Source organism: Ornithorhynchus anatinus, chromosome 5 (genome assembly GCF_004115215.2).
Source record: "Ornithorhynchus anatinus isolate Pmale09 chromosome 5, mOrnAna1.pri.v4, whole genome shotgun sequence".
Lineage (NCBI taxonomy): Eukaryota > Metazoa > Chordata > Mammalia > Monotremata > Ornithorhynchidae > Ornithorhynchus > Ornithorhynchus anatinus.
The window spans coordinates 37,920,851-37,948,578 of NC_041732.1; the positions used below are offsets into that span (position 1 = coordinate 37,920,851).

Consider the following 27,728-nt stretch of genomic DNA (forward strand, 5'->3'; position numbering starts at 1 on the left):
TGCTGCTAGTCAGCTGTGTGACCTTGGGCAAGTAAGCCCGTCAAACGGCAGGGACTGTCTCTATCTGTTGCCGACTTGTTCGTTCCAAGCGCTTAGTACAGTGCTCTGCACATAGTAAGCGCTCAATAAATACTATTGAATGAAAGTCACTTAACTTCTCTGTGCCTCAGTTCCCTCATCTGTCAAATGGGGATTAAAACTGTGAGCCCCACATGGGACAACCTGATCCCCTTGTATCCCCCCCCAGCGCTTAGAACAGTGCTGTGCACATAGTAAGCGCTTAATAAATACCACAATTTATTTTACCCCAGCGCCTAGAAGAGTGCTGTGCACACAGTCAGCGCTTCACAAACATCATTATTATGAATAGAGAAGAAGCAGGTGTGAGGGGGCGGGAGGGACACGGGAGTGGGGAGGCCGGGCGGCCCCGGTCGTCATGGCAACGCGCCCCCGCCCGGCGCGTCGTTCTCGCGATGGTCGCCCCCGTTCTCGCGATGTTTCCTCCCCCGTCCGGGCCGAGGCGAGGGGGTAACCGTGGGGAGGAGGGGACGGTCTCGCCGCCCTCCTGCTCCTCCTCCTGCTCCTCCTCCTCTTCGTCCTCCTCCTCCTGCTCCTCCTCCTCCGGCCTCAGGGCAGGCCCGGCCGGGACGGGCGGCGGCCGGATGCCGGAGGCGCTCAACGGTCAGCGGCCAGGGGCGGCCCCGACCCCTCCGCCACAGAGGCCACACGGGAAGAAGGTGAAAGGACCGGACGGGCCGGGGGGCGCGGGGACCGGGACCCTCCTCGTCCTGCCCTGGTCCTCGTCCTTCATCCACATCCTTCAATCGGATTCATGGAGCGCTGACGGTGTGCCCAGCGCTTGGGACGGGGAATTGGCCACTGGAGAGGGACCCTCCCGCCCCAACCTCGGGCCCCCAGCCTCCCTCCTCCCCCTCCGCACTCTGCTCCGTTGAATCTCTTTTTATGACCCTTTGTTAATGAGGTGCCCATCGCCTTGATGCTATTTCTCGTCACTATAGTGCCTCGTTTTTGTCCGTCTCCCCTGATTAGGCTCTGAGCCCGTCATGGGGCAGGGATGGTCTCTCTCTCTCTTGCAGAATTGTCCATCCCCAGCGCTTAGTCCAGTGCCTTGCACGTAGGAAGCGCTCCATCAGTACGATTGAATGAATAGAAGGGGGGGGGGGGGCAGGCAAGACCATCGAAGCGGATCAAGAGAATCATTAATAGGATAAATGGGGTAATCGATAATATGTGCAAAGAGGCACAGTGCTGGGGGCGGTGGGGGCTCAGTCTGGGAGGGCCTCCTGGAGGAGGGGAGCTTTGAAGAGAGCCACTTCAAAGAGGGTCACCCAGCTGCCAAGTGACGGTGGGACTGGGCGGCTGGGCCTGACCCCCCCCGGGGCGGAAAAGACCCCCGGAATCATCGTCATTATCATCATCAGGTTGGTGTTTATTATGCGCCGACCCTGTGCCGAGCCCTCTCCCAAGCGCCGGGGTAGGACCAAGGTAGGCCGTCCCCAAGTGACAGAGGAGGGCCCTGAGGTCCGGAGGAGGGAAAGGACCTGCCCAAGGTGACACGGCTGACGTCGGAAGGGCCGAGGCCGAGAAGGACCGGGAAAGGGGGGCGGCAAAGGGGACACGGAGGGACCCGGGGAAGCAGTGCGGCCGCAGGGGAAAGAGGTCGTGGGTTCCAATCCCGGCCCTCGCACCACCCGGCAGCGGGGTGACTCGGGGCAAGTCGCATCACTTCGCCAAACTCTCTCTCTTCCCCCCCTCTTCAAAACCCTACTGAGAGCCTTCCCAGACTGAGCCCTTCCTCCCCATCGCCCCTACTCCCTCCCTCTGCTCTTCCCCCTTCCCCTCCCCACAGCACTGTTCATATTTGTCTATATTATTTATTGCTCTGTTTATTTTATTGATGATGTGAAGATATCTCTGGTTCTCCCTATCTGTTTTGATGGTATTGATGCCTGACTACTTGTTTTGTCCAGTGGTCTGTATTTCCCCCTCCAACCCCTGTTTAGACTGTTGGGCAGGGATGGTCTCTATCTGCTGCCAGATTGTACCTTCCAAGTGCTTAATACAGTGCTGTGCACTCAGTAAGCACTTAATAAATACGACTGAATGAATGAATTCTCTGGGCCTCACTTACCACATCAGTAAAATGGGGATGAAGACTGGGCGCCCCACGTGGGACAACCTGATCACCTTGTATCCCCTCCCAGCACTTAGAATAGTGCTTTGCACTTAGTAAGTGCTTAATAAATACCATTATTATTATTATTTTCTGGGCCTCGGTTACCACATCTGTAAAATGGGGATGAAGACTGGGAGCCCCACACGGGGCAACCTGATTTCCTTGTTTCTACCCCAGCGCTTAGAACAGTGCTTGGCACATAGTGCTTAACAGATACCATCGGCATCATCACGGGAGAGTCACACGCCCATGAGGCCCCCGCTGGGTAGTTTAGGAGGGCAAAGAAGGCTTGACCTTCCTCCTTGACAAAAAGCATCAAGGGTGGCACTTGGATTTCAAAGTCAAAGCTTTGCCAATGGGGCTTTCGACACATTTAAAGGGCGTAGCACCTTGGGGGAACTGTAAAAGCCCTGAATCTAAACGTGAGCTTTAAAATATTCCGTCTCTGGTCATAGGCATGTTTTCCCATTTTCTGAAGGTCATCTTCTGCCACATTCATTCAGTCGTCTTTATTGAGCGCTCACCGTGTGTAAGCACTGTACTAAGTGCTTGGGAGAGTTCAATCTTCCCTCAGTTGTTTCACTGGACCGGGCTGGATCTCTGGGGTTGGAGAGTTTTTCCACTCCCAGTTTTGACTTGTACTGCTTGTGGATTCTAGCTCAATATCTCTCTCTGACCCCATTTGATAGTCAAATTGTTTTAGATCCACGGGTTCCAGTTTTCGGAGGAAGATCCGGGAATCTACTTCCGAACGGTTCATCTGCCTTTGGAAACACTTGGGTTAAAGACAGTTAACAACAAGCAGTTAAGATAGATGTAAGTTGACTTTCGGTAAAAGTCTTCCGCTTAAAAGTGACCAGAAAACTCATTGTCACCAATCCCAGGGATAGCTGATGGAGAATTGCTTTCTTGACTGTTTTTCCTCATGCATTTTTAGAGAGCGCAATGTCAGCAGGGGAACAGCAACAGGAACAGTTGTCCCAGCCAAATCCTTCCCCGTCAACAAATTCATCCAGCTCCTTTGAGCTAATCGACATGGATGCTGTCAATCTCTATGAGCCGGTTTCACCTCACTGGTTTTATTGTAAAATAATCGATTCCAGGGAGATATGGATTCCATTTAACAGCGAGGATTCACAGCAACTGGAAGAGGCATACACTTCTGGTAAGCTCAGTGTCCCCCTTGGCATCAGTCAATCAATGGTATCTCTTGAATGCTAACTCTGTGCAGAACACTGTGCTAGGTACCTCGGAGAGTCCAGTATCACAGAGCTGGTAGGCATGTTCTTCCCCAAAAGGACAGAGCTAAAGGTGTGGGTTTAGACGTGAGAGCACTATTGCCAAGTAATGGCGCCTCAAGCCTGAAACTGATATCCAAGTACTTTATGACACGGTACTGAGATACTCATTCCTTAAAAAATGGACTGGTTTAAACCCATAACGAATTTTGAAGGGAGTATTTACACCTGATTTACAGTGACAGTCTAGAGGGGGAGACAGACATTAATATAAATTATAGATATGCACAAAGTACTGCAAGGCGGAGGGGGTGGGGCATATCAAGTGTTTAAAGGGTAGAGATCCAAATGCATAGGCGATGCAGAAGGGAGAAGGAGTAGGGGAAATGAGGGCTTAGTCGGGGGAAGACCTCTTGGAGGAGAGGTAGTTTTAATAAGGCTTTGAAAGTGGAGGAAATGTGATCATCTATTGGATGCGAAGGGCCAGGGAGTTCTAGACCAAGGGTAGGACGTGGGCGAGGGGTTGGCGGCGAGATAGACGAGATTGAGGTACAGTGAGTAGGTTGGCATCAGAGGAGCAAAGGGAAGGTCCTGCGTTGTAGGAAATCAGCAAGGTGAGATAAGAGAGGGTGAGGCAATTGAGTGCTTGAAAGCCAGTGATAAGGAGTTTCTATCTGTCCCGGAGGTGGATGGGCAACCTAGAACCCACACTTAGAGTATTAGATTATAATTAGTACTAATTATAAAGTATATCGTTAAAACACAATCGGGGGATTTCATAGTGCAGAGGAGATGAATTTGCTACGATCCCTTGACACGAAGTTTAAGCTTGGTGTATAATGGTGTATATTTCTACTGTACAAAAATCAGGCTTTCTTGCTTTGCCAAAAGCTGCTCTATTTACACAAGGAGGCGTTTTTGATAGAAAAACTGAGGATTCTCAAGCCACTGACTGAAGTATTTGGCACCTCACTTTCCAATCTACAACTGGGCATGGTTATTGGAAAGTTAGTCAAATGGGGAAAGAAAAATTAGAAAGTAAATTCAGAGCTATTCCTTCCCATTTTTTGTGGTTGGAGAACAAAGAAAAGTGCCATGTGACCTGCCTCACTGGGCAGAATCTAACTCAATTGCTATCTCTTTCCCGTTTTTTTCCTTTTTTGTCCCTCTTTCTCCTAGAAAAAGACTGTAATGGGAGAGTTGTTCCCACTGACGGAGGCAGGTATGATGTGCATTTGGGAGAGAGAATGCGGTATGCCGTTTACTGGGATGAGCTACCATCTGGAGTGAGACGTTGTACTTGGTTTTTCAAAGGAGATAAGGATAATAAATACGTGCCCTATTCAGAGGGTTTCAGCCAAGTGTTAGAGGTAACGTAACTGCCTCACAGTGGGAGAACTAGGAGGGACTTTTACTCCACCATTTTCTTTAGTTTCCTCATCCTTTATTTGCTTCATTTTTTCTCCTCCCCCTTTTATTGCCTCTGCTTCTTACCTTGACCGGTATTACCAACACCTCTGGAGTTGGAATCCTCACAGGTCATTTGTGTTTTGATGGATTTTATTTATTTACTTATTTTACAAGTTGGCAGTTGGGGGGGTTAAATATTCTTCTCTGATTTAAACTTACTTGCTGTGAAAATTCTTGTCAGTATTATTTCTGTTCGGTTTTAACTGTCTTGCAAAATGACCATTGCTAATAATGCTACTGCTGGCTCCCCCCTAAAAAGTGTTTCGTTGTTTCATTGTAGTTGTTTATCCCTTTTCTATAGCTTGGGTAAATTGGTGTTAAACTGCTAGGATTCGTGAATTTGACTCAACTTTAAAAGAGTGGTTTTTAAATTACCCAATGAGATTTCTTTTCTTCCAAGGAAACTTACATGCTTGCTGTAACTCTGGATGAATGGAAAAAGAAACTTGAATCCCCGAACAGAGAAATCATTATATTACACAATCCAAAGGTAAAGAGAATTGGAAGCCTCCCCCTGATGTCATGTTGAAAATTTAATTAACTTAGAAAAGACAGTCTTGTTTGGTGGTTTCTGTCTCCATTCCCTGGTTCTGTTCAGGGCCTAAAGAGAAATTAATTGGTTGACATGATAGGCCCTGAAACTCAGAGAAGTGGTTTTCTTCAGCAAGTCGTTCATGTGGTGTGATTGCTCAGAAAACTATTGAACTGAAAACCCCATGCCATCCTGGTTATTTTTGCCGCAAGAAGATTTTGGTCACAAGTGTATGAGGCAACCCATGGCAGCAGCTGGCAATCTTCACTTATCCAGCTAATCAGAACATCTGCATGGGAAACAATCAATCAGTGGTATTTATTGAATACTTACTGTGTGCCAAGCACTGTACTAAGCGCTTGAGAGGGTATAATAGGGTAAGTAGATCAATCCCTGCCCTCAAGGAGTTTACAATCTAGAAGCTTTGGGAAAAAGTACCCCAGGTTAGCAACCTTTATTGCCATCGTTGTAGATGGAATACTGGCCCAGTTGGGCCACTGCTCAGATTGACTCAACCTAAAGCTTTTCAGCTCTTCCCTGCTGAATTAAACCAAAACATACTAGCCTCAAATCTCCAAATGTAGCCGATCAAAGATCTAGTATCATTAATGTCATTAAAATTCAGGTGGTTTATGTGAACATTTTTCAAATTGCCTTTTAGACCTGCCGTGTGCAGACAAAAAGTCAAAGTGCTGCAGCCTCGATATGGTGGTGCCACTGTAAAGGGAAACCCTACCTGCCTGGATTCTCCGGCGTGCCCGGGGGTTCCCTCAGGTGGCATTGAGGTGGGGAACAGGGCTGAGAGATGGAATATTTAAAATTCTATCTGACAAATGTGGTCCAGTCAAGCCTGTTTTGGTGACACAGTCCTTTCAGCTTTAGTTCGCTGCTTAAATATTGGATTTGCTCCGTGCAGATCTGGACCAACTCCAGTGATTTGAACTGGAAAATTAAAGATACCTTAGGCCCTCATAGACCTGGCTAGTGTATGGACAGATCTTCTGTTGGTAAGGCCTGTCCAACAAGTGCCAGTATTTTCATTTCATAGTTGCCAGCCAGGTGTGTTGAGAGTCATCCATTACTGATGTGATACAAACTCTGGTTTGCCCTGCCTTGGGAGAGAGAGTCAAAGGAATATCTGAACTCTAGGGTATGCTCATTTCTCTGATGTTTTCCATTTCAGCTGATGGTTCATTACCACCCAGTGCCCGGGGCTGACGAATGGGGCTCAACGCCTACAGAACAGGGTCGGCCTAGAACTGTGAAGAGAGGGGTCGAGAACATCTCCGTTGACATCCCTTCTGGTACATTGAGTAACTCTCTTATTTCATTTTTTCCCATGCCTGCCAAAGAGTAGGAATGGTTTCTGGATACTAACACATGTCCATTCCTCAGTAGTAGCCCTTTGGTAAGAGCTCAAGTTTTCTTGTTAGGTAAATTAGGGGATTTTAAGAGAGCCATGAGTTACTGTTCATTCAGAGCAAAGGCTAGCTTCTGTTTGGCCTGCTGAAGGTGTCTTTCCTCTCTGCCTTCTCTTCTGAAAGGGACTGAAGTATATTCAGGTAGCACTGGTTGATTGCTTGGAGAAGAGGATTCGGGGAAAAGAAACAGAAAGTTAAAAAGTAGAAAAGGCCTCAGTCCCACATCGAAAAATGTTACCATCTGCAGACATGACTGAGGGATTTTTCTTATGAATCCTTTTCTGGAGGCCTGGCGTAAACAAAATGTATTCGGTGTTTTTGGTTGGCCTTGACCGATACCCATTGTTACCTATCTTGGTCTGTCGAACCTATCTTTGTAATGAGTGTAAAGTCCCTTTCGCTTCGTGGTGTAATTGGCATGGCAGAGGACTATAACCTCTTGGACTGAGTCTTATCGATAGGCTGATTCTGACGAGGATTTGAATCTAAAGCTACCAATCAATCAATCACTAGCATTTATTGAATGCTTCTGGGTACACAGCATGGTACTAAGTACTGTTAGTATTTGAATGTCAACGTGTACCAGGTGCTTGGAAAGTATAGAATAAAGAAGTGACCGGATCCTTGCCCAGAAGGGCCTTACAAGGATTTGGGAGGAAAGAGTCGAGGTAAAAGACAACTCTCGATCCTGAGGGAGCTGACTGTCCAATGACTCTAGACCAGCACAAAACTATTTCAAGATAGGAAAAACAAACTGGAATGAAAGATGAGTGAATGAGGGCTTAAATTGTAGAGTACACCCAGTTCTCCTATAATACAGGGGTTGTATTCTTGCAGAAGCATGTGTCGAGGAAAAGTACCTAGCTTGCCTGCTTAAGTGACTCTCTCTTCTAATACCTTGTTGTGCTGTATCTAGAAAGGATCAAGTTGTTGGAAGAACATTCCCTAATTCTGCTATCATATTCTTGCCAAAATGTGTCAAACAAAGTGAGTGTACTAAGTGTTAGCCGTGGCTGTGAGTGCGTAAGTACTGAGGTGATAGGAGAATATGAGCTGGGCAGAACGATCCATGAATTAATTGTATTTACTCGGTGCAGCGCACTGTACTCAGCTCTTGGAGAACACAATATAATAGAGTTGGTAGACAGGTTCCCTGCCCTCAAGGAACTTACAATCTAGAGGGGGAAACAGACATTAAAATAAATTATAGAGTGCGGTGAGTTTGAGGGTGGGGTAAATATAGGATACAAATTCAAGTGCAAGGGAAACACAGAAGGGAGTAGGGGAAATGAGGGCTTGGTTGGGGGGCTGTCCTCTTTGAGGAGATGTGATTTTTAATACCGCTTTGAAGGTGGGGAAAGTGATCGTCTGTCGGATATGAAAGGGGAGGGAGTTCCAGGCCAGAGGCAGAACGTATGGTCGAGGGGTTGGGACAAGAGAGAAGAGATGGTACAGTGAGTAGGTTGGTGTCAGAGGAGCGAAGTGAGCATGTTGTGTTATAGTAGGACAGCAGTAAGGTAAGCTAGGACAGGGCAGAGAGATTGGATGAAGAGGCGAAGGTCCACAGACAAAGCCAAACCCTAGTTAGGCATTTACAAAAACCTTTGTTGAGCAAAGAGTCCTTTACAGTCAATTTTGTTTGTTATTGTACTTTTCTCTTGCCCAAATAACCTAAATTGACCGTCTCTTAAAATAGGAGAAAGTTACCCAAGTAAACCAAGTTGTTTGAATTCTTTTGCCTCTTTCTGTCCTTCCTAGGTGAGCCGTTGCAAATAGATCATCTGGTTTTTGTAGTTCATGGAATTGGACCGGCTTGCGACCTTCGGTTCCGAAGCATCGTACAGTGTGGTAGGCTTGAAGAGTTCTTGACGTGTGCTCCCCCAGACGGGAACCGTTTCAGTGGCCGTGTTAAGCACTGGCCCTGGGCCTTAGTGACGGCCAAATGAGAAATAAGATTCGGCAGGAGCTTAGAAAACAAATGTTGCTGAATTGCTAAGTATATGGTCTCTCTTTAGTAGTATGGAATGCGTGATCAAATTACTGTAAGGAGTGAAATTATCACTGTGCAGGAGCTGGACAGGAGTTGACACTTTTCCTGAGAAGAATAGCGCCAAACTAGACTTAGAAGTTCAGTAGTGATGGTGTTTTTGGAGGACTCACTTGGGGCGAAAATGCAGTGACTCCTTGCCCACAAGGAGCTAACGCTCTAAATAGCGGAGCTAGCAGATTTACTTAACTTGCTTCATCAGAGTATTGTAATTACTCACTGGTTTGTTTACTTACTAGTAGATTCTTCCTTTGAGAGTACACCTGTCATTCTCTAGACTGTGAGCTTGTTGTGGACAGGGAATGTGTCTGTTATATTGTTATATTGAACTCTCCCAAGCGCTTAGTACAGTGCTTTGCTCACAGTAAGTGCTCAATAAAAGATCGACTTGACTGACTATTCTACACTTTTGAGCAGCAGGAACCTAAACTAGGACCCTTTTGTCAAAGGTTAAAGTTTATGCAAATACCGTGTTCTTTGCCATGTGAAAGAAAGCTTGGAAAACACGATCAAATGTTCTCTAGATCAACAAATGGGCAGAACCGATGGAGTTGAACAATTTGTAATTAAATAAGTTGCATGTATACTAAGGCTATAATAGCCCATTCTCTGTTGCAGTTATTGATGTGGAGTCAAACCATCTCTTTCAGTTAATGATTTTCGTGGCGTTTCCTTGAGTATGATACAGGCGCACTTCAAGAAAGCCCAAGAATTGCAACAGATTGGGCGGGTAGAGTTTCTTCCTGTGAACTGGCATAGCCCTTTGCATTCCACTGGCGTGGATGTGTAAGTAAAACTTTAACTTTTGAAGTTAACTAATTCTCAGTAAAGCCTTTACACGTGGCCTACTTCTTATCATGAAGTGCTCGGGGACGTGGCTGATATATGAGTAAAAATGCTGAATTTGGTTCAAAAACTTGCAATTACTATTACTAGCAGTTGCAATTACTAGGGCAATTGCTATTTGCCCTAACATGAAATTTCAGAAATTTCAATTATCTTTGTTTTTGTAGTAGTAGTAATAGGTAATATGTAGTTTATAGTATATAATACATAATATGTAGTAATAGTAATAGGAAAGAGTACACAGGTAGGAATTAGATCTGGACTTTGTTCCTTGAGGGTCTCCTTTCGTAGGCCTCACAGAGATAGGAAGCAGGGACGTCAGCAAGCAGGCTGATGCAGTCGTCGTGGTGTGATATGATAACGTGTCTGGGTCAGCGTAGTAGCAGTTTGGGTGGAGAGGAAAGGGTGGATTTTAGCTCTAATATGAAGGGAGACCAACAGGATTTGGTGACAGATGGAATATGTGGGTTGAATGACAGACGTGAGTCGAGGATAATGCCAAGGTTACAGGCTCGTGAGATGGTGAGGATGGTAATGTCATCTACACTGTGGGGAAAACAAAAGGGAGGACAGAGTTTGGGTGGGAAAATGAGGAGTTCTGTTTTGGACGTAGTTTGAGGTGTCCGTGGGACATTCTAGTAGAGATGTCCTGAAGGCAGGAGGAATCTCACCACTGACCCCTTGCCCACGTCCTCCTCCCTGTGGCCTGGAACTCCCTCCCCCTTCACATCCAACAGACCACCACTCTCCCCAGCTTCAAAGCCTTAGTGAATCACATCTCCTCCAAGAGGCCTTCCCCAACTCAGCTGTCATTTCCCCTACTCCCTCTCCATTCTGCGTCACCTTAGATCTGCGCTTAGATCTATATCCTGCCCCAAAGCACTTATATACGTATCCATCATTTATTTTAAGATCTGCCTCCCCTTGTAGGCTATAAGCTTTTGGAGGGCAGGAAATATCTACCAACTCTATATTGTACTCTCCCAAGTGCTTAGCATAGTGCTCTGCACAAAGTCAGTGCTCAGTGAATACACTTGGTTGGTTGACTGTGCAGCTTCAGATTCCCACTACCAAACCCACTAAAAGTGTGCCAGTTCTTCCTCTTTCTCTTTTTGCCTTCATCCAAATAAATTTTGTTTAACTTTGAGAAAAGATAAAATCTTCCATAGATAAAAATAAAGCTACTAAATCCAGCCCTAAAAGCTGTCATGACATAAGCATTGTTCTCATAAAAATGGACAGCTTTTCAGGCGAGTCTCATTGGAAGCATAAACAATGCTATTCCAAGTCAGCACATCTAGCTACCAGCTTGTGCTCAGAGTTAGCTGCCAATTGCAGCCCTGGGTCTGATAAAATAGGAAGAGGTGAGGTGTGCCTTTTGAGAGGGTAGGGGAGCAGATGGTTTACTCCTTGTGCACTGAAGCAGTGTGGTCTAACGGTTAGAGCACGGGGCCTTGAGTCGGAAGGTTACGGGTTCTAATCCCTCCCCCGCCACTTGTCTGCTCTGTGACCTTAGGCAAGTCACTTCACTTCTCTGTGCCTCAGTTACCTCATCTGTAAAATGGGGATTAGGCCTGTGAGCCCCACGTGGCACAGCCTGATTACCTTGTATCTACCCCAGCGCTTAGAACAGTGTTTGGCACATAGAAAGTGTTTTACAAATACCATAATTATTATTTTTATTATGCCATGCCTATATCTGCATTATGTTTCTGCTTCTGTTGGAAGGTTAACTTTACCTCTTCCTAATGTGAGCCTGAGGCTGATGGAGGATCCTCCCCCGCAGTGAATTGGGCCTCTGGGAACAAAGTCATTAGCTTTTGGGACAGAGTGGACAGCCTCAGCTAGTTCAACCATTCCTTGGAGCTGGATGGGGCCCGGAAGTGGAAACAAGATGGCAGCTCTATCTTTCACCCCATGTTGTAAGGCAGTGGTTGCTTAGTGGCTCCTCCCACCCCTGGCCTGGCCGGGCAGCCTGTTGGATGAGGCTTTAGGGACTTCTGTCAGTCAATCTGTAGTATTTATTGATTGTTCAGTGCAGAGCACTGTATTAACCAAGCACTTTGGGAAAATTCAGACATTAGAGTTGGTACACGTCCCTGCCCACAATGAACTTACAGTCCAGAGGGGGAGGCATATATTAAATTACAGATAGGGGACTTGGCAGAGGATAGGGATATTTACATTAAGTGAGTGCTGTGGGGCTGAGGGTGGGGTGAATATCAACTGCTTAAGAAGTGCAGATCTGAATGCATAGGCAGAGCAGAGGGAAGGGCAGGATGGGGAAATAAGAGCTTCGTCAAGGAAGGCCTCTTGGAGGACATAGGATTTGAGGAGGGCTTTGAAGGTGGGGAGGGTGGTGGTCTGTCAGATATGAAGGGGGTATTCCAAGCCAGAGGAAGGACATAGGCAAGGGGTCTGTGGTGAGAAAGACGAGGTTGAGGTGAGTAGGTTGGTGTGAGAGGAGCAGAGTGTGCTGGTGGGGTTGTAGGAAATCAGTGTGAGGTAGAAGAGGGAAGGTTGATTGAGTGCCTTAAAGCTGACGGCAAGGTGTTTGATGTGGAGGCGTTAGCCATTGGAGGTTTTTTGAGGATAATGGACAGAAAATTTTTATCAGAAAAATGACTCGGGCAGCAGAGCGAAGTATGGAATGGAGACAGGAGAGACAAATGGCAGGGAGGCTGATGTAGTAGTCAAGGCAGGGTCCGATAAGTGCTTGGATCAGCATGGTAGCAATTTGGATGGAGAGGAAGGACCAGATTATAGAGATGTTGTGAAGATAGAACTGATAGTATTTGTGACAGATTGAATGTCTGGGTTGACTGAGATGAATCAAGGATAATGCCAAGGTTATGAGCTTGTGAGTCAGGGAGAATGGTGGTGGTATCTACAGTAATGGGAAAGCGTGGGAGAGGACAGGATTTGGACATGTTAAGTTTGCGGAGTCCACAGAGCATTCAGGTATAGTCTGAAAGCAGGAGAAAATGTGAGACTGCAGAGAACGAGAGAGGTCGGGGCTGGAGAGGGAGATTTGGACATGATCTGTGTAGAGTTGTTGAGGCCATGGGAGCGAATGAGATCTCCAAGGGAGTGGGTTCAGGTGGAGAATTGATGAGGATCCAAAACTGAGCCTTGAGGGACCCACACAGTTAGGGGGTGGGAGGCAGAGGGGGAGCCAGCAAAGGAGACTGAGAATGAGTTGCCAGAGAGTTGGGTGGAGAAACAGGAGAGGGCGGTGTCAGTGAAGCCAAAGTTGGATAATGTTTCCAGGAGAAGGGAATGGTCCAAGTGTCAAAAGCAGTGGACAGTTGGAGGAGGATCAGGATGGAGTAGAGGCCACTGGATTTGTCAAGAAGGCATTGTCATTGGTGATCCTAGAGAGGGTCATTTCTGTGGGGTGCCTTGGGGTTGAGAAGAGGAAGTGGAGGCAGCAGGTGTAAATAACTTGCTTGAGGAGTTTGGAGAGAACTAGTAGGAGGGAGATGTTATCTTAAAGGTGCCATGGTGTCAAGGGAGGTTCTTTTTTAGGTTAGGGGTTACGTGCGCATGTTTGAAAGCAGAGGTGAAGAAGCCATTGGAAAGATTGCAGTCAGGGAGGGAAGAAGGAAGCAGGCAAACGTATTGATAAGGTATGAAGGGATGGGGTCAGAGGTGCAGTTGGAGGGGGTTGATTTTGAGAGGAGACAGGAGATGAACTCTTGAGGTAGTGGTGAGAGGGATGGGGGTCGAAGCAGGAGCAGAAGGGAGGGACTGGAGTAAAGCAAGGGAGATTATAGGGAGATGTTGCCTGTTGGTTTCAATTTTATGGATGAAATAGGTGGCAAGGTCATGTAGGGGAAAGAGGGAGAGGGTAGGAGGATAGAGGTTTCAAACGGCCAGTGAGGGTAATGGATGGGGGGGTCAAATAAGGATGGAGAGGTATTGGTGCTGGGTGGAGGAGAGAGCAGATTAAAGCGGGTGAGGATGAAATTGAGGTCGGCCTGTTGTCTGGATTTCTTCCAGTAGCACTTTGCAGCTCATGCACAAGAGCAGAAACGTAATTTGGAGATGATCTGATGTTGCGGGTTAGTGATTCAAGATCGATGGAGGGATGGGGGTGGTGAGGGAGTGATGAGGGAATTGAGTTCAGTTGAAAGGGCAGAGTTGAGAGCATGGATTTGTGGGTCAAGAGGAAGTAGGTCAGGTAAGGAGACCAAATAGGGCAAGATGGCTTTGGAAAATTGGAGGCGATCCAAAGGTCTGTCACAGCTGCCTGGTTACAAGATTGGGGAGGAAACTCCATAGGATCAATCAATCAGTCAGTTGTATTTATTGAGCGCTTACTGAATACAGAGCACTATACTGAGCACTTGGGAGAGTACAACATAACAGAGTTGGTAGACACATTCCCTGCCCACAAGGAGCTTGCAGTCTGGCAGGGAACAGACATTAAAATAAGTTATGCATCGTAAGTGCTGCGGGGCTGAAGAAGGGGGGAATAGAAGAGGCTGGCTTTGGCTCCCCTCACTTCCTTGTGAGCACCAGGGCTGGGGCCTTTCAGTGCCCCCTCTGGAGGACGTTGCCCCTCCATCCTTTGCCCCTGGAAGCCTTGCCCCCTGGACTTCACAACTCTCAAAGCCGTGCTGCAAGGGTGCCTTGGCACAGAATGAAAAGTTGGCCCCTCTAGCTTGTAGGGTGCTTTTTAAAAGAAAAAAACAACAGCACTGTTTTTGTTGGCAGTTCTGAAAGGGTTCCCATTAATTTGAAAGTTCTTGTCTTAATGGGCTAGTGACTACCTGGTTCTTCATCTGGCAGACATGAAGGTTTTTCTGCTTTTGCCATCCAGACTCTCAGCCTGCCTATGCTTTCAGAAGTTCCGTCCTCTCTCCATTCTAAAGGTGTGGACCACTTTCTGCTTTGAGGATGGAAATAGGGTTTACTTCAGAGACGGGAAAGTATTTTATCTGTGAGAGATGGGAAAAGTCATGTTTCCCTGAGACACTCATACTAAAAACAGGCAGGAATTTCAATGGTGTTTTTTTTACGAGTCTCCTCAAAGCCTCTCTCCTGGTTTCAGAGATCTCCAGCGAATCACCCTGCCCAGCATTAATCGCCTCCGGCATTTTACTAACGACACCATCCTGGATGTCTTCTTCTACAATAGCCCCACCTATTGTCAGACCATCGTGGACACGGTTGCTTCGGAAATGAACAGAATATACAAACTCTTCCTGCAGAGGAACCCTGATTTCAAAGGGGGCGTATCCATCGCCGGTCATAGTCTAGGTGAGATACGGGTCCTGCTCGAACAGAGATGGCTGTTGGGCTTTCAGCCCTTCATCCGTAGTTGCCGGGTCAATACAGGTTCGCTGGGCCGGAGCTTAGAAAGCTTTCGGAATGAGTTTTGTCATGATTGTGGGGGACGAGAGTCCATTTCCCTTTTTGCCTGATATGTAGGGCTTGTGTGTTCAAATGAGAGGTTAATGAGTCGATGCAGTGTTAAAGCAGGAATTTTTCCTGGATTTTGTTTTTTCCCCTTTCGCTTACAGGGTCTCTTATATTGTTTGATCTCCTAACTAACCAGAAAGATACTCCGGTGTCTAACGACAGCAGTAAGGTAAATTCTTCAGTGCTGAATTTGTCTCTTGGCCAAGTTAACGAAGATAGCTGGAATTAACTCAGTAGATTTTCAAGCTCAGATCAATTGAATTCTATAAAATCGAGGTTAAACTCGTTTAAATTTTAGCAGACATGGAGGTCAGATTCACTACCCTTACGTGGTAGAATACTTTGTATAAAGTTAATACAGAATACAGAATTACTTATTTGATAATCATTCTTTCAGTCGTGTTTATTGAGCACTTTCTGTGTGCAAAGCACTGAACTAAGTCCTCTACAGTATGGAAATTTCTAAAGAGTAGCATGCCATCAGTGATGTGAATTTAAGTCGTGAGAGAAAAATCCACCTTATTTCTGTAAACGTGAATTTCATTTTAGGGTTCTGTCGATGTTATGTTGGATCAAGGAGATGCCCTCTCTCTGGAGGAAGACTTGAAGAAACTGCAGCTCTCTGAATTCTGCAGTATCTTTGAGAAGGAGAAAGTGGACAAGGCAGCTCTGGTAAAATTTGACTGCTTGTGGAGTTGTTGGGGGCATTTCCTCAGTGGGTCACTTTTTGTTTTCTTCTAATTCATGGGTCCTACTGCTTTTTATCCCCCAATCAGTGATATTTATTGAGCATTTACTCTGTGCAGACCACTGTACTAAGCGCTTTGTAGAGTACGATAATAGAGGAAGATGGTGTAGTCAGTTAATACTATTTAAGTACATAGAATAAAACAGCCCTTAGAAATCCTACAATAGTAATGTCTTCTCTCATGGAGCTTTCATTTATGTTGTGTATGTCCTCTTCATCATTATCAGTAGCCACAGCACTAAGCAAAAACCCCTCAAGAGATAATTCTCCCAAAAGAGAACTTAACAGTAAAACAAAGGCTCTAAGTAAAAAAAACTTAGGATTTATATTGTGGACAAGTGTAGCATTTTGTGGCTTGATTAGAAAGTTTTTGAATTTACTTTAAGACTTGCTGTCTAAATTTTTCTCTTGCATTCAAAGAAAGACGGCCTAAAATTAATACACCTGTATATTTTCCATCTTTCCTCCCAGCAAGTTTTTACACGTTTGCTTAATGAAGGTGCTGTAACTTAAATAGTGACCTTTGAAAATGTATAAAATCCCATTCTTTCACAATGCAGTCATTTCTGCCTTAACACAGTACTTGACTTTTTGAGAAAAACCACGTTATGGAAAAACTGTTAGATTAACCATTGATTCAGTGGGAATTAGTAGGCGAAGGGATAAATGATTCCAAAATACCTTCATAATTGACTTTTGGGATCCAAACCTCGATTTGTTGTGTCCACCAGTCAATCAGCCAGTCAGTCAATCGTATTTATTGTGCGCTTACTGTGTGCAGAGCACTGTACTAAGCACTTGGGAGAGTACAACAGAACAACAGAACAGACACATTCCCTGTCCACAGCGACCTTACAGGCTAGAGGAGGAGGTAGACATTAATATAAATAAATAAGTTACAGATATGTACATAAGTGCCAAGGGGCTGGGAGGGGAGGGATGAATAAAGGGAGCAAGTCAGGGCGTTGCAGAAAGGAGTTAAAGAAAAGGCAAAGAGGGCTTAGTCACAGAAGGCCTCTTGGAGGTGCTTTCCACCTTTGCCACTCATTGTTATTTTACTTCATTAATTGCTACTGTAAAGTTGCAAAAACACAAAGCTCTGAATGGTACAGTTCAGTAAGGCTGAGCAGAAACTGGGAAGTGTTAACGGCCATGCACACAAATCATTTCTTCTCAAGCCAAATCTACTTGTGTCAACTTGTGGATTGGATTAGGCCCTGAATGGAGTTCAGTTGTGGGTAGAACATTCCCTATTTTTCCCATCACGTAAAATTAAAATTGTGTAAAGAGAACTCATGTATAACAGGACTGGCTGCCCTCATTTTTTATGGTGATAGTTCCTTTATTTTTGTGCTTACTTTTTACATCATGAGCACACTCATTCTGCTCTTTGTCCTTCTTCCAAATAGAGTTAAACATCAAAACAGTGAACCACACAAGACAGTTTTTCCTCCAATAAAATAATGTTCACATGGTTTTGTATTATTGTAACAGTACATGCTTCTGAGAAGTTTCTTTCAGATCTTTTTCTAAAGAATTAATCTTGCTACTTTTCGTAATTTTGAAACGAAATTGCATCACTAGGGAGCCTGGGCAGTGGAATATAGAATACTAATAAGTCCTTGCAATATCTCCTGATCATCCCACAGGACAGAACAGTTATTATCCTGAGTGCTTTTCCCCCGGAACTAAAAGGGATGTTTGAATTTTCTCATCTAGGCTTTATGCACGGACCGGGATCTTCAGGAAATGGGAATCCCCTTAGGTCCAAGAAAGAAGATCTTAAACTATATTGGGAGTAGAGGTAATGCCCAGGTATGAGTCTCTTCTTATCTTGCCGAGTGATCCTTTCTCCTGCTTGTTGCTTTTGCCTTCCCAAAATATTGATCGTTTTGCTTTGTGGAGGTTAGGCAGATGTGGCTTTCTAGCTTTTGTCTCTGTCCTTAGAAATTCTTGCTTTTGCCTTGGTCCAGCTCCATCATAATGAGAGTTCCAAAAGTCCCCAAGGTAAAATCTTCCTGGTCCTGACAGTCCTTTGTTTTTGGCCTGTACAGTGAGGACCCTTTTTTTTTTATGTTAACACTGGAGTAGGTACAAGTTAATCTGGTTGGACACAGTCCATGTCCCATGTGGGGCTCACAGTCTTAATCCCCATTTTACAGTTGAGGTAACTGAGGCACAGAGAAGTTAAGTCAATCATTTGTATTTATTGAGTGCTTATTAGGTGCAGAGCCCAGTATTAAGCACTTGGGAGAATACAATACAACAGAATTAGCAGACGTGTTTCCTGCCCGTAAAGCTTACAGTCTAGAGGGAACACAGCAGACAGGTGGTGGAACTGGAATTAGAACCCAGGCCCTTCTGGCTTCCAGGCCCCTGCTCTATCCACTAGGCCATGCTGCTTCTCTACCACTAAGTGTCTTCTATCTCTCAAAAGCCGTTTTTCCCCTTTCTGCTCCTCAGCTCAGTTTCATTCAACTGTGTTCTTAGACCTTGTTGGTTTCTTATTTCAGTTCCCACCTCATAGGTTTCATAGGTACCAGTTTGTGATTCCACCTCACTCCTTTGAGTGGAATCACCCCAAAAGACATCTGCCTTACCAGGTTTCCTCAGACTTTGCTCTCTTCCTGGCGGCATTAGCTGCCATTTCACCACAGCCTCTTCCATGCCCCAGTGCCTCAAAATTCCAAAGCAGATGATCAAATCTTTCATCATCAATGGTAATTATTGAGCACTTACTGTGTGCAGAGCACTATACTATGCATTTAGGAGAGTGCAATACAGAAGAGTTGGAAGACACATTCCTTGCCCACACAAGTTTACCTTTTGACTGATTCTCTTGCTTGTTTCTATTGCACGGCAGCCCTAAAGGCCTCCAGAGTTGATTTCTGAGGTTGTTCTTTATTCTTTGTTTCTCAGAGTGGTAAACCGAGCCAGCAATCATCTCCACCGGAAGGCCAGGTAGATGGAGAGAGTTTACTTAAACACCAAACAGAATCGGGGTCCGGAAATAACGAGTATCTGGATGTTGGCATCGGGCAGGTAACAGATTAAGCTTCTTAACCACTTTTTGGTTGACTTGGATAGTTGGTAGACCAAGGCATAACTGAATAGTTGTGGTAAGCGTTTTTAAGCGCTTACTCTGTGCCATACACACTGTACTAAGCCCTGGGGTGGATACAGGCAAATCGGGTTGGGCATTCCACATGGGGCTCACAGTTCGAATCTCCATTTTACAGATGAGGTAACAGGCCCAGAGAAGTGACAGAGCTGGGATTAGAACCTATGACCTTCTGAGTCCCAGGCCCTTGCTGTATCTACTACGCTCTGCAGTTTGTGAATATAACAGTAGTAATAGTATTTAGTAAGCAGCATGGCTAGGTGGAAAGAGCACAGGCTTGGGAGTCAGAGGTCATGGGTTCAAATTCCAACTCTGCCACTTGTCAGCTGTGTGACTGTGGGCAAGTCACTTAAGTTCTCTGTGCCTCAGTTACCTCATCTGTAAAATGGGGATTAAGGCTGTGAGCCTCACATGGGACACCTCATATGGGACAATCTGATTACCTTCTATCTATCCCAGCGCTTAGAACAGTGCTCTGCACATAGTAAGCGCTTAACAAATACCAACATTATTATTATTATTATTACTGTTAAGCGCTTGCTGTATGCAGAGCACTGAACTAAGCACTGGGAGAAGACACCCAGATGGGAATTAAGCATGATGCCTTTCCCTTGCTCACAGTCTAAATGGGGCACTCTCTTCCCCACTCCCAGGTCTCTGTGAAATATCCCCAGCTTGCATACAAACCAGACATCTTCTTTGCCTTCGGATCTCCCATTGGCATGTTTCTTACTGTCCGAGGGCTGAAAAGGATTGATCCCCAATACAGACTTCCAACGTGTAAAGGTTTCTTCAATATTTATCATCCTGTAAGTATGACTTTTACGATTCCGACAGTTGGCCAGTCGTGGGTTGCTTCGCTTGTTACGTTAGGGTTATTTTCCTCTTACATTATTGCTCAGCTCTGAGACTGGGGAATGCTTCAGTTGGCCCTCTAACGTACCTTCTCTCAGTAAATCTACAGTAACTTCTCCTTCATTTGCTCAAAGTGTAGTTTTTTTTTGCCTTTTTTGTGTGTGTGTGCATGCTAGAAATAAGTGTTTCTGTTATTTTTCTATGTAGTTTGACCCTGTGGCATATAGGATTGAGCCCATGGTGGTCCCAGGGGTGGAATTTGAGCCTATGTTGATCCCCCATCATAAAGGCAGGAAACGGATGCATTTAGGTAAGGCTGGGGGTGGGAATTCTTAGTGAGAAAAAAAACGCAATTTGAAAATCAATATAGAGTGCATATCGATTTGCGTTTGGTTATACAGCAGCACTGTGCTTCCCACTTCCCACTTATTTCAGAGTTGAGAGAAGGCCTGTCTCGTATGAGCATGGATCTCAAGAACAACCTGCTAAGCTCTTTGCGAATGGCCTGGAAGTCTTTCACCAGAGCCCCCTACCCAGCTCTGCCAGGCACAGAAGCTGCCAGCACAGATGAAGCGGACTCGGAGCCTGACGCAAGCCCAGAGAAGTCTAGCGGTCAGTGGAGTGGTGCAAATTGATTTCTGTCTCGTTAGCGGGGGAACAAGGGATGCTCTTCAGGGAGTCCGGTTTTCCGGAGTCATGCGGGGCTTTTTGCCTTGCATGGCTGAGTGTGGATCTGGTTGACCTTTAATTGTGACAGCTTCTTCCTTCCTATCTTGCCCTTACCCTTCTCAGGAGTGCGGCTCCAAACCATTCTGCCCAGGATGATTGCAGGGGAGGAAGAGAGCTCACTCTGTAAACTGTGCCTTTTCCAATCAACCAAACATTTATTGAGTGCTTACCATGTGCAAAGCACTCTACTAAGCGCTTGGGAGAGTCTAATACAACAATATACAGACACATTCCCTGCCCGCAACGAGCTTACAGTCTGGAGAGATAGCGGTATTTGTTAAGCGCTTTCTGTGGGCCAAGCACTGTAGTAAGAGCTGGGGTGGATATAAGCAAATTGCATTGGACATGGTCCCTGTCTCACATGGGACTCATAGTCTTAATCCCCATTTTACAGACGAGGTAACTGAGGCATAGAAAAAGTAAGTGACTCGCCCAAGGTCACACAGCAGACAGATGGAGCCAGGATTAGAACCCAGGTCCTTCTGACTCCAGGCCTGTGCTCCATCCACTGACCCACGCTGCCTCCTCCGTACACTTGGGAGCGTACAATATAACAAGAGTTGGTAGACACGGTCCGTGCCCACAACGAGCTACAGTCTGGCCTTTTCCCACAAAAATGGTGTTTCTGAACCCGTTGGACATTTTTCGTGTTCATTTGCCTAATTATAATCACATTAGGCTGAGACTAGAACAAGCCAGGTAGGATTCCCACTTCCTGCTAATCCTCAGCCGGGGTTCTACCTTCTTTCACTGAGCTGGGACAGTGTTGGAGCTCATTTTACACACCCCTTCCCCCCACCCCACATTCTGAGATAATGAGGCTCCGGGGGGGTGGGTAGTTGCAGTTAATGGGGGGACAAGAAGGGACCGACCCAAACCACAGAAAATGGAGGAGTCAGAAGGAGGAATCGGGAGGTGATAGGCCTCTTGCTCTGGGAGGAGCATGGCAGGAATCAAAGTTTGGAGTCACTTGTGGGGAGCTGAGGGCTTGAGGTCTTTTTTTCCAGACGTTAAAGCGGAGGAGCCTCCCTTGGAAGTGAAGGAAGAAGTTGCACCTATCAACGTGGGCATGCTGAACGGGGGCCGGCGCATTGACTACGTCCTGCAGGAAAAACCCATCGAAAGTTTTAATGAATATTTATTTGCATTACAAAGCCATCTCTGCTACTGGTAAGACTGCCTTTTTTTTAATAAAAAAAAAAATCCCCTGGAGACATTTATTCCCTATGACAGAATGTTCACTCAGGGAAGATAAGTCTCTGTGTGCTAAAATGCCTTTTAAAGGATTCAGTCACTCTTGAAGCTGACTTCCCCAAGTGTTTTACAATCAATAATATTTATTGAAAGCCTCCTACCTGCAGGGCATTGTACTAAGATCACAAGAGAGCTTGAGAGCTAGGAGACACAATCCCTGACCTCAAAAAGCCAATTATTTTATATAACTAGGCCCAAGGCTAAGATTATTGTCTCTCTCACCACAACCTGGGGCTATGGCATGCACTAATTGCTGGTGTACTCCTCCCCTCCTACAGGCCAGTACCACAGTGCCTTAGCTCTGTTCTGTTTCCTCCTGGTTTCTGGATAGTTTTTCTTCCCTCAAACTCCAGTGTATTTTTTTTTTAAGCTAGCGATGTGCCAGGGTGACAGGCCCAAGCCACCATCGCTGGGGGGGGGGGGGTGGATGGTGGTCAGGGACCTGTCAGCTGGACCTTCTGAAGGCTGGACACCCAGGTCCTGACCATCCTCTCCCCTGCCCTACGTGGCAGGGGAGCTGACTTGATTTAACTTTTGTTTCAGTGCTTTCTGGCTCCAACCTTTTCTCCCTAGCTGCATATGCCTCGGCACCTCGCCCCCCGGACTGCATGAGTTCTCTGGGGAGAGACAACCTCCCTCCCCTTACTTACCCCACGAGTTCTGAGAGGAGAGCCAGAGAGCCAGGAGAGGAGCTGACAGGTCCAGAGCTGTTCTCTGTAGACGAGGGTAGGAAAGAGCGGGAACATTGGCTCGGTTGCACCGGTAATCACAGCAACCGCGGGACTTAAGGCCTCGGGTAGTAACAAGATAATCAGTTTGGACACAGGCCAGGGACTGGAGCGGCCCAAGCGGGGGTCTGTCGGAGCGCCGCTGAGATCACCAGGCGGGCCCGACTGAGAACAGCGGGGCCAGGGCGCGTCGGAGCCAGGCCGAGTGGTGGGAAGGACGGTCAGACCCAGCTGTCTCCCCAGCTACTGTGCTGGGACCCGGGACCGCCATTCTAACCTCGGCATCACTGGTTTTCCCCCCACCCAAAAAAAGCAGGTGTGCAAGAAGCGGGGTGCTGGTCTTAGGGGAGACTGGAGGGGGATGAGGGAGTTTAGGTACAGTGGGGGTTAGAACAATTTCTAGGATTGAGGAATGGGGGCATGGGGGTGTTTACAAGTCATTTTACTTACCTCTAGGGCCTGGTTGTCAGGTCAGGGCTGGTTCTGGAACTAATGAATTACTTTTATGTTTGGGCAAATGTGCCACATTTTCAAGGCATCTAACCTGGCTGTATCATGGGGAACACCAATTCCGGACCCTGCAAATGTAATATTCTGGTTAGTTATGCCGTATTTCATGTGATTCAAGATCACTGGGCAACATTTTTTGTGTGTCATGGGGGTTGACCAGTAGCCAGAAACTGGCAAGGGAAGAGAGATTGTTAGACCATAGATAATGGCTTCCCTTGTACAGGAAGGTTTCCTTTCATCTTACTTGAAAAGATAAAAAAAGCAAAATGGTCATCAGTATCAAGCCCAGAGGAGGAGTATTTTCCTCCTCATCTCCTTAATTCTACTTGTTTTCACAGGGAATCTGAAGATACAGTGCTGCTGGTTCTCAAAGAAATCTACCAAACCCAGGGAATCTCCCTCGATCAGCCGTCTCAGTGAAATAGACTGACCCTTCGACCCATGTGGCTGCATAAAGTGAGCTCCCAGCTGTCTGCTGTTTAGGGAGGGCAGTTTGCCCCGATGTCCTATTAAGATTACGTAAGAGCCTCCAGAGCCCTTAGCAGGGAAGCTATTGGTAAGCAGGCCTTCTGCTTCCTGTACCTAGGATTGATCACTTTTAGAGTCCAAGTGCGATGACCGAGGCCTGGGTTTCACTGCTACTGTACTGCTCATCACTCTCTGCAATACTTTCCTCATTTCCCAAGATAGAAGGGTGCCATTTTGTTGACTGTTCTGGGGGTAGGCTCTCCTCGTGCTACATCCCCGAGGACGACACCTAAGGAAGTTTGCTTTTCAGAACCACCAGAATTAGGCACTTCAGTTGTCTGCTGAAAGAGAGACTACTCACCTCTGAAAAAGGCTGCCTCGTTAGCTGTTTCTCAATTTACCAAAAACCTGGTCTCCTTTGGGCCTAGGAGTTCAAGCCTAGGTCAAGCAGCCGGGGTAACTGCAGTGAGGTTGATGTCTGGGAGAATGCTCCTTCTCTCGGCCTCAGGTTTGTGCCCGCACGATATGGATGAGAAGAGGGTGGGCTGAATCTCTCTCCTCCAGTGAGGAAAACAACAGAGTAATGGAAGTAAGTGAACTTGACGATGCTGGATATGCAAATGTGCTAATTACCAGAACGGTTTCCATTTGAACAGATCATCTAAGGCTCACTAAAGGAAATGGGGTGAGTTCCCATATTTTAGAGAAGGGTTTCCACAGGATTTGCCAACCTTATATTCAAAGTCTCTGTTCCGACAGAGCCGTAATTTGGTGCCCACTTCCTTAGAAGCCATTTTCAGCTCACCTGTAGCCAAGGGAAAAGTATATGGTTATTATTCACCTCATGAGCAGAAAAATTCAAGCACTTTATTCAACGGGGGTTGGATAAGCTGGGGAATGTAAGGGGTAAGAGTTTAACGGTGGAATGGAAGAGGGGTAATTAGGAGCTTTTCCAAGTGCTTTATACAGTGATTTCTCTGAGTCTGGTAAGCTCTAAATAAATGCAATTACTGCTATTACTACTACTCGAGGATGAGGAGAGCAGTGGACAAGGACAGGCCATTGTGCACCTTCCTCCCATGAGCTCACTCAGTCAAATGGCTGTGCGTTCACCATCTAAAGAAAGCTAGGCCAGCATTCCCGTTTGAAAGTTCCATTTTAGGTGTTGATTAGAAAACAGGGCTCTACATAAGCCCCATCACCCCCCCCCCCCCCCCCCCCCCCCCCCCCCCGCATCCTGCAGGTTGGAGCAATTGCCTCCACCTGCCAGAGACCAATCCACCAAAGGGATATTTATTAGTGAAAGTTAGTTCTAGTGCTTTTGGGAGAGTAATACTTGTCTCTGTAAGAACAGGTCTCCATGCCATCATCCACTTCACCAAGAAGCCACTGAGGAGCTGTTAGAAGATTAAGATTTGATTATGAGTCATCTAGGCTGAGACTCGAGCTAGTTGTAAACCTGCAAACCCCTACGTTTGTTCTGACTCTAGTATACATTGGGCCAGAGTGACCTCTTTTCTCCTCTCTTCCCTAGGTGTACCCCCCAAAGAATCTTTCCATGGAAAATCCCTTGCTGCTGCTTTCTCATTTGTGTTCGTCCCACATGTTGCCTGCCATCTCCTCTCCACCGGGGACTTTACCAGATACGTTTCCTCTCTGGGCAAAGGAATGTGTTTTGGAGGGAGCAGAGGAGAGATTCATCGCTTTCCCCCCAACCAGTGAAAGCATCTCTGCTTCCCACCGACCAAGGCATCTTTCTGGTGGAATCTAGATCAATTCTAAAATCACTCTTTCCTCCCACTTTAGCACCAGTGTACTGGTTGTCTACCGGTAAAAGCCTGTCCTAGGTTTTATCGGTACTGAGTGGGATCTAATTTTTCCTTTGAAAGGAGCTTGTGACTCATGATTTAGGTGCAGTAAGACCCTATGGTCTAGCAAATCCAAGAGGAGGATGGACTAGGGAATACAAAAATGGCCTTTGTCCTTGAGTTACCGTGCACGGGGGACTTGAGTGTTCGGTTGAGCCGGAGGTCTTTCGGCAAGTGGTTATTCATCAAATTTTGGTGTGCACGGTGGACTTGTGAATCTTCACTGAAGCTTAAAGATTAGCGTCTCATTTCCTTTCTTTACAGTTAGGTGGGAGTGGCCACTACTGTTAGGAACCACCGCCGCCATTGAACTTCGCCCTGCACGGCATCTTCTGTTGCAGGGGTTCTTCGATTAGAGACCTGGAGAGGAAAGGGCCAGTGATGGGCAGAATTATTAGATGCATCCAGGAAAAGGTGCCACGGGTACTCTAGCCTGACCTGTCCCACTGCCCCTTCTGCCCAGCTCTAGACGATTGCTTTGGCATGGCCGTTTCCTGTGACATTCCCCTCGCACCTTTGAATTGGGTCACGTTGCAAAAACTGACTTCCTCTTCTTTTGAAGATATGCATGTTCCTGTTGGATCGTGTCTTGTTTATTAGGCTACTGATTCCCTAACAACCTCACTAGGCAAGCTGTGAGGATCAAACAAAACTCTTCTCTCTGCCAAACCCCTTCGAGTCATGCTATTGTGATACCGATTGCCAGATCCAACCACATGGTTACCTTGTTTTATTTATAAACATTGTTGCCTTTCCTCCTCCCCGCCTGCCCAGGTATTGTTAGGAGAGGTTCCGGGCTGAGCTTGTTGACTGAGCAACAGTTTTGCTTCTAAGGACCAAGCAGTTAACCACTGCAGAACCATAGCGCTGGTTGAGCCCGATGTAACAAGGAACACAGGAAAGAGGAGAGCTGGAAAGGCCCACATCAAAGCCCACCGACAGAAGAGGGAGGAGAAGGCTCCCTGGCTGTTCAGCTGGGGGGATGAAAATGATTATAATGGCCACTGCTCACTGATCCTCTTTGGATGGACTCCTAGGATTCTCCTGCCTCTTGTGTCCAGGAGGGCTTAGTAAGTAAACAGAGATAGAGGTGGGCTTTAAAAAGAAATATATTTCAATTGCTTTACCACCTTAAGTCACAGCTTGGTACTTTTTTCATCTGGGCCACTGCAAGGGCAGAAGCAGTCTAACGCCTCTACGGGGGGCGAAGGCACAAAAGCGGGTTAGCCAGCCCGCGTCCTGACACGTCATGAATAAACAGAGCAGAGCACAATAGGGTGGGGCAGAGCTGACGGAGGGAATTAGAATAACTGCAGCAACGGGCTTCTGTTTTAGATGACGTAATGTGCAATTTCAGTTTGAAAAATGCGGGGGTGAAGGTCCAAAGAAGCACCGAGTTACAGAACAAGCTCAGGCGCTACAGTAGGAGGAGGTAACGGTTTAAGAGCAGAACCAAATGGGAGGCGAAATGAAACCTCTGTAACCAAAGATGGATAGGAGCGACATGTCTGTGTCTGTAGCAGAAGGGGAGGGGGATGTGTGAAACAGCTTTAGACCACGTCCTACTCCTTGTGATATATAAGAAGTAATAAGCATTTATCTGTACAATGTTCTCAGCCTTCCATTTCCACCCCACTTTATTTTCGATTGTATATTATTTGCACTATTTAAAATGCATTGCGTGCACTCTCTCGACCAAGCCCGAAAAGCTCATTTAGTCTATTTTGAAACTCCCCAGTACGGTGATATCTGCATACTCCTTGCTACAACATGAATATCGTCTAGCTCATCAAAAGGAACTCTTTGCACAGAACGATTAATAGCTCTGACCAGCTTGTCAAATTTTTGCACTTTCGAAATGTTTGTTTTTTACATGTGAATTTATTTAAAATCTTTAGTACACCCTGAAATAAAATCCCCCCGCTCACCGAGTTATGTGCTTTCACTTGGCTGTCTACCTTCAAGCGGATGAAGTATTCACGGAAACCACGCACCCGTCTGGGGTGCTAGGACTTGGGGGGACCGAAAGCATTGTGCTTCATAATGAGATGCATCCCAGGAAACACAAAACTGCCTGTGGGGAGAGATCTGAAGAAATCCTATATCCAAATGAATTTTTAATTGTGATGGAAAAAAATGGGTAAACGCTCAAATGCCGAAAATTGTAGAAGAGTTGGGCCCACATGCCACATTGCAAGTGAGCAGGCTCTTGAGCCAAACTAGCTCAAGTGTGCTTGTTCTTCCTATCCAACATCAGGCATGGGGGTCA

At 46.3% G+C, this 27,728-nt stretch overlaps 1 protein-coding gene and 1 long non-coding RNA gene across 6 annotated transcripts; one reads left to right on the forward strand and one right to left on the reverse strand.

The window, feature by feature from the left end:
• Positions 1 to 556: 556 nt before the first annotated feature.
• DDHD2 (DDHD domain containing 2) lies at positions 557 to 27,390 on the forward strand. 5 transcript variants are annotated; one of them, XR_003759734.2, is made up of 19 exons: positions 557 to 737; positions 2,901 to 3,013; positions 3,135 to 3,362; positions 4,615 to 4,805; positions 5,306 to 5,395; positions 6,621 to 6,741; positions 8,617 to 8,706; positions 9,556 to 9,691; positions 14,808 to 15,016; positions 15,280 to 15,347; positions 15,728 to 15,850; positions 17,646 to 17,741; positions 18,846 to 18,968; positions 19,701 to 19,856; positions 20,110 to 20,212; positions 20,338 to 20,514; positions 21,639 to 21,801; positions 23,462 to 23,679; positions 25,126 to 27,390. XR_003759734.2 is itself a non-coding variant. In XM_016227370.3 (19 exons), the coding sequence occupies exons 3-18, from the start codon at positions 3,143 to 3,145 to the stop codon at positions 23,541 to 23,543; spliced, it is 2,148 nt and encodes a 715-aa protein (XP_016082856.2). In that variant the 5' UTR covers positions 557 to 737; positions 2,887 to 3,013; positions 3,135 to 3,142; the 3' UTR covers positions 23,544 to 23,579; positions 25,126 to 27,390. The 5 variants fall into 5 exon arrangements, 4 of the variants coding, with proteins under 4 accessions (XP_016082856.2, XP_007665589.2, XP_007665591.2 ...); XM_016227370.3 differs by having other exon boundaries at positions 2,887 to 3,013; positions 23,462 to 23,579; XM_007667399.3 differs by having other exon boundaries at positions 23,462 to 23,579.
• LOC114812062 lies at positions 21,681 to 23,464 on the reverse strand. Its single transcript, XR_003759735.2, has 2 exons — positions 23,064 to 23,464; positions 21,681 to 22,599 (listed from the first exon to the last, which is right to left on the reverse strand). It is a non-coding gene; the product is annotated as an uncharacterized LOC114812062 (long non-coding RNA).
• Positions 27,391 to 27,728: the final 338 nt, after the last annotated feature.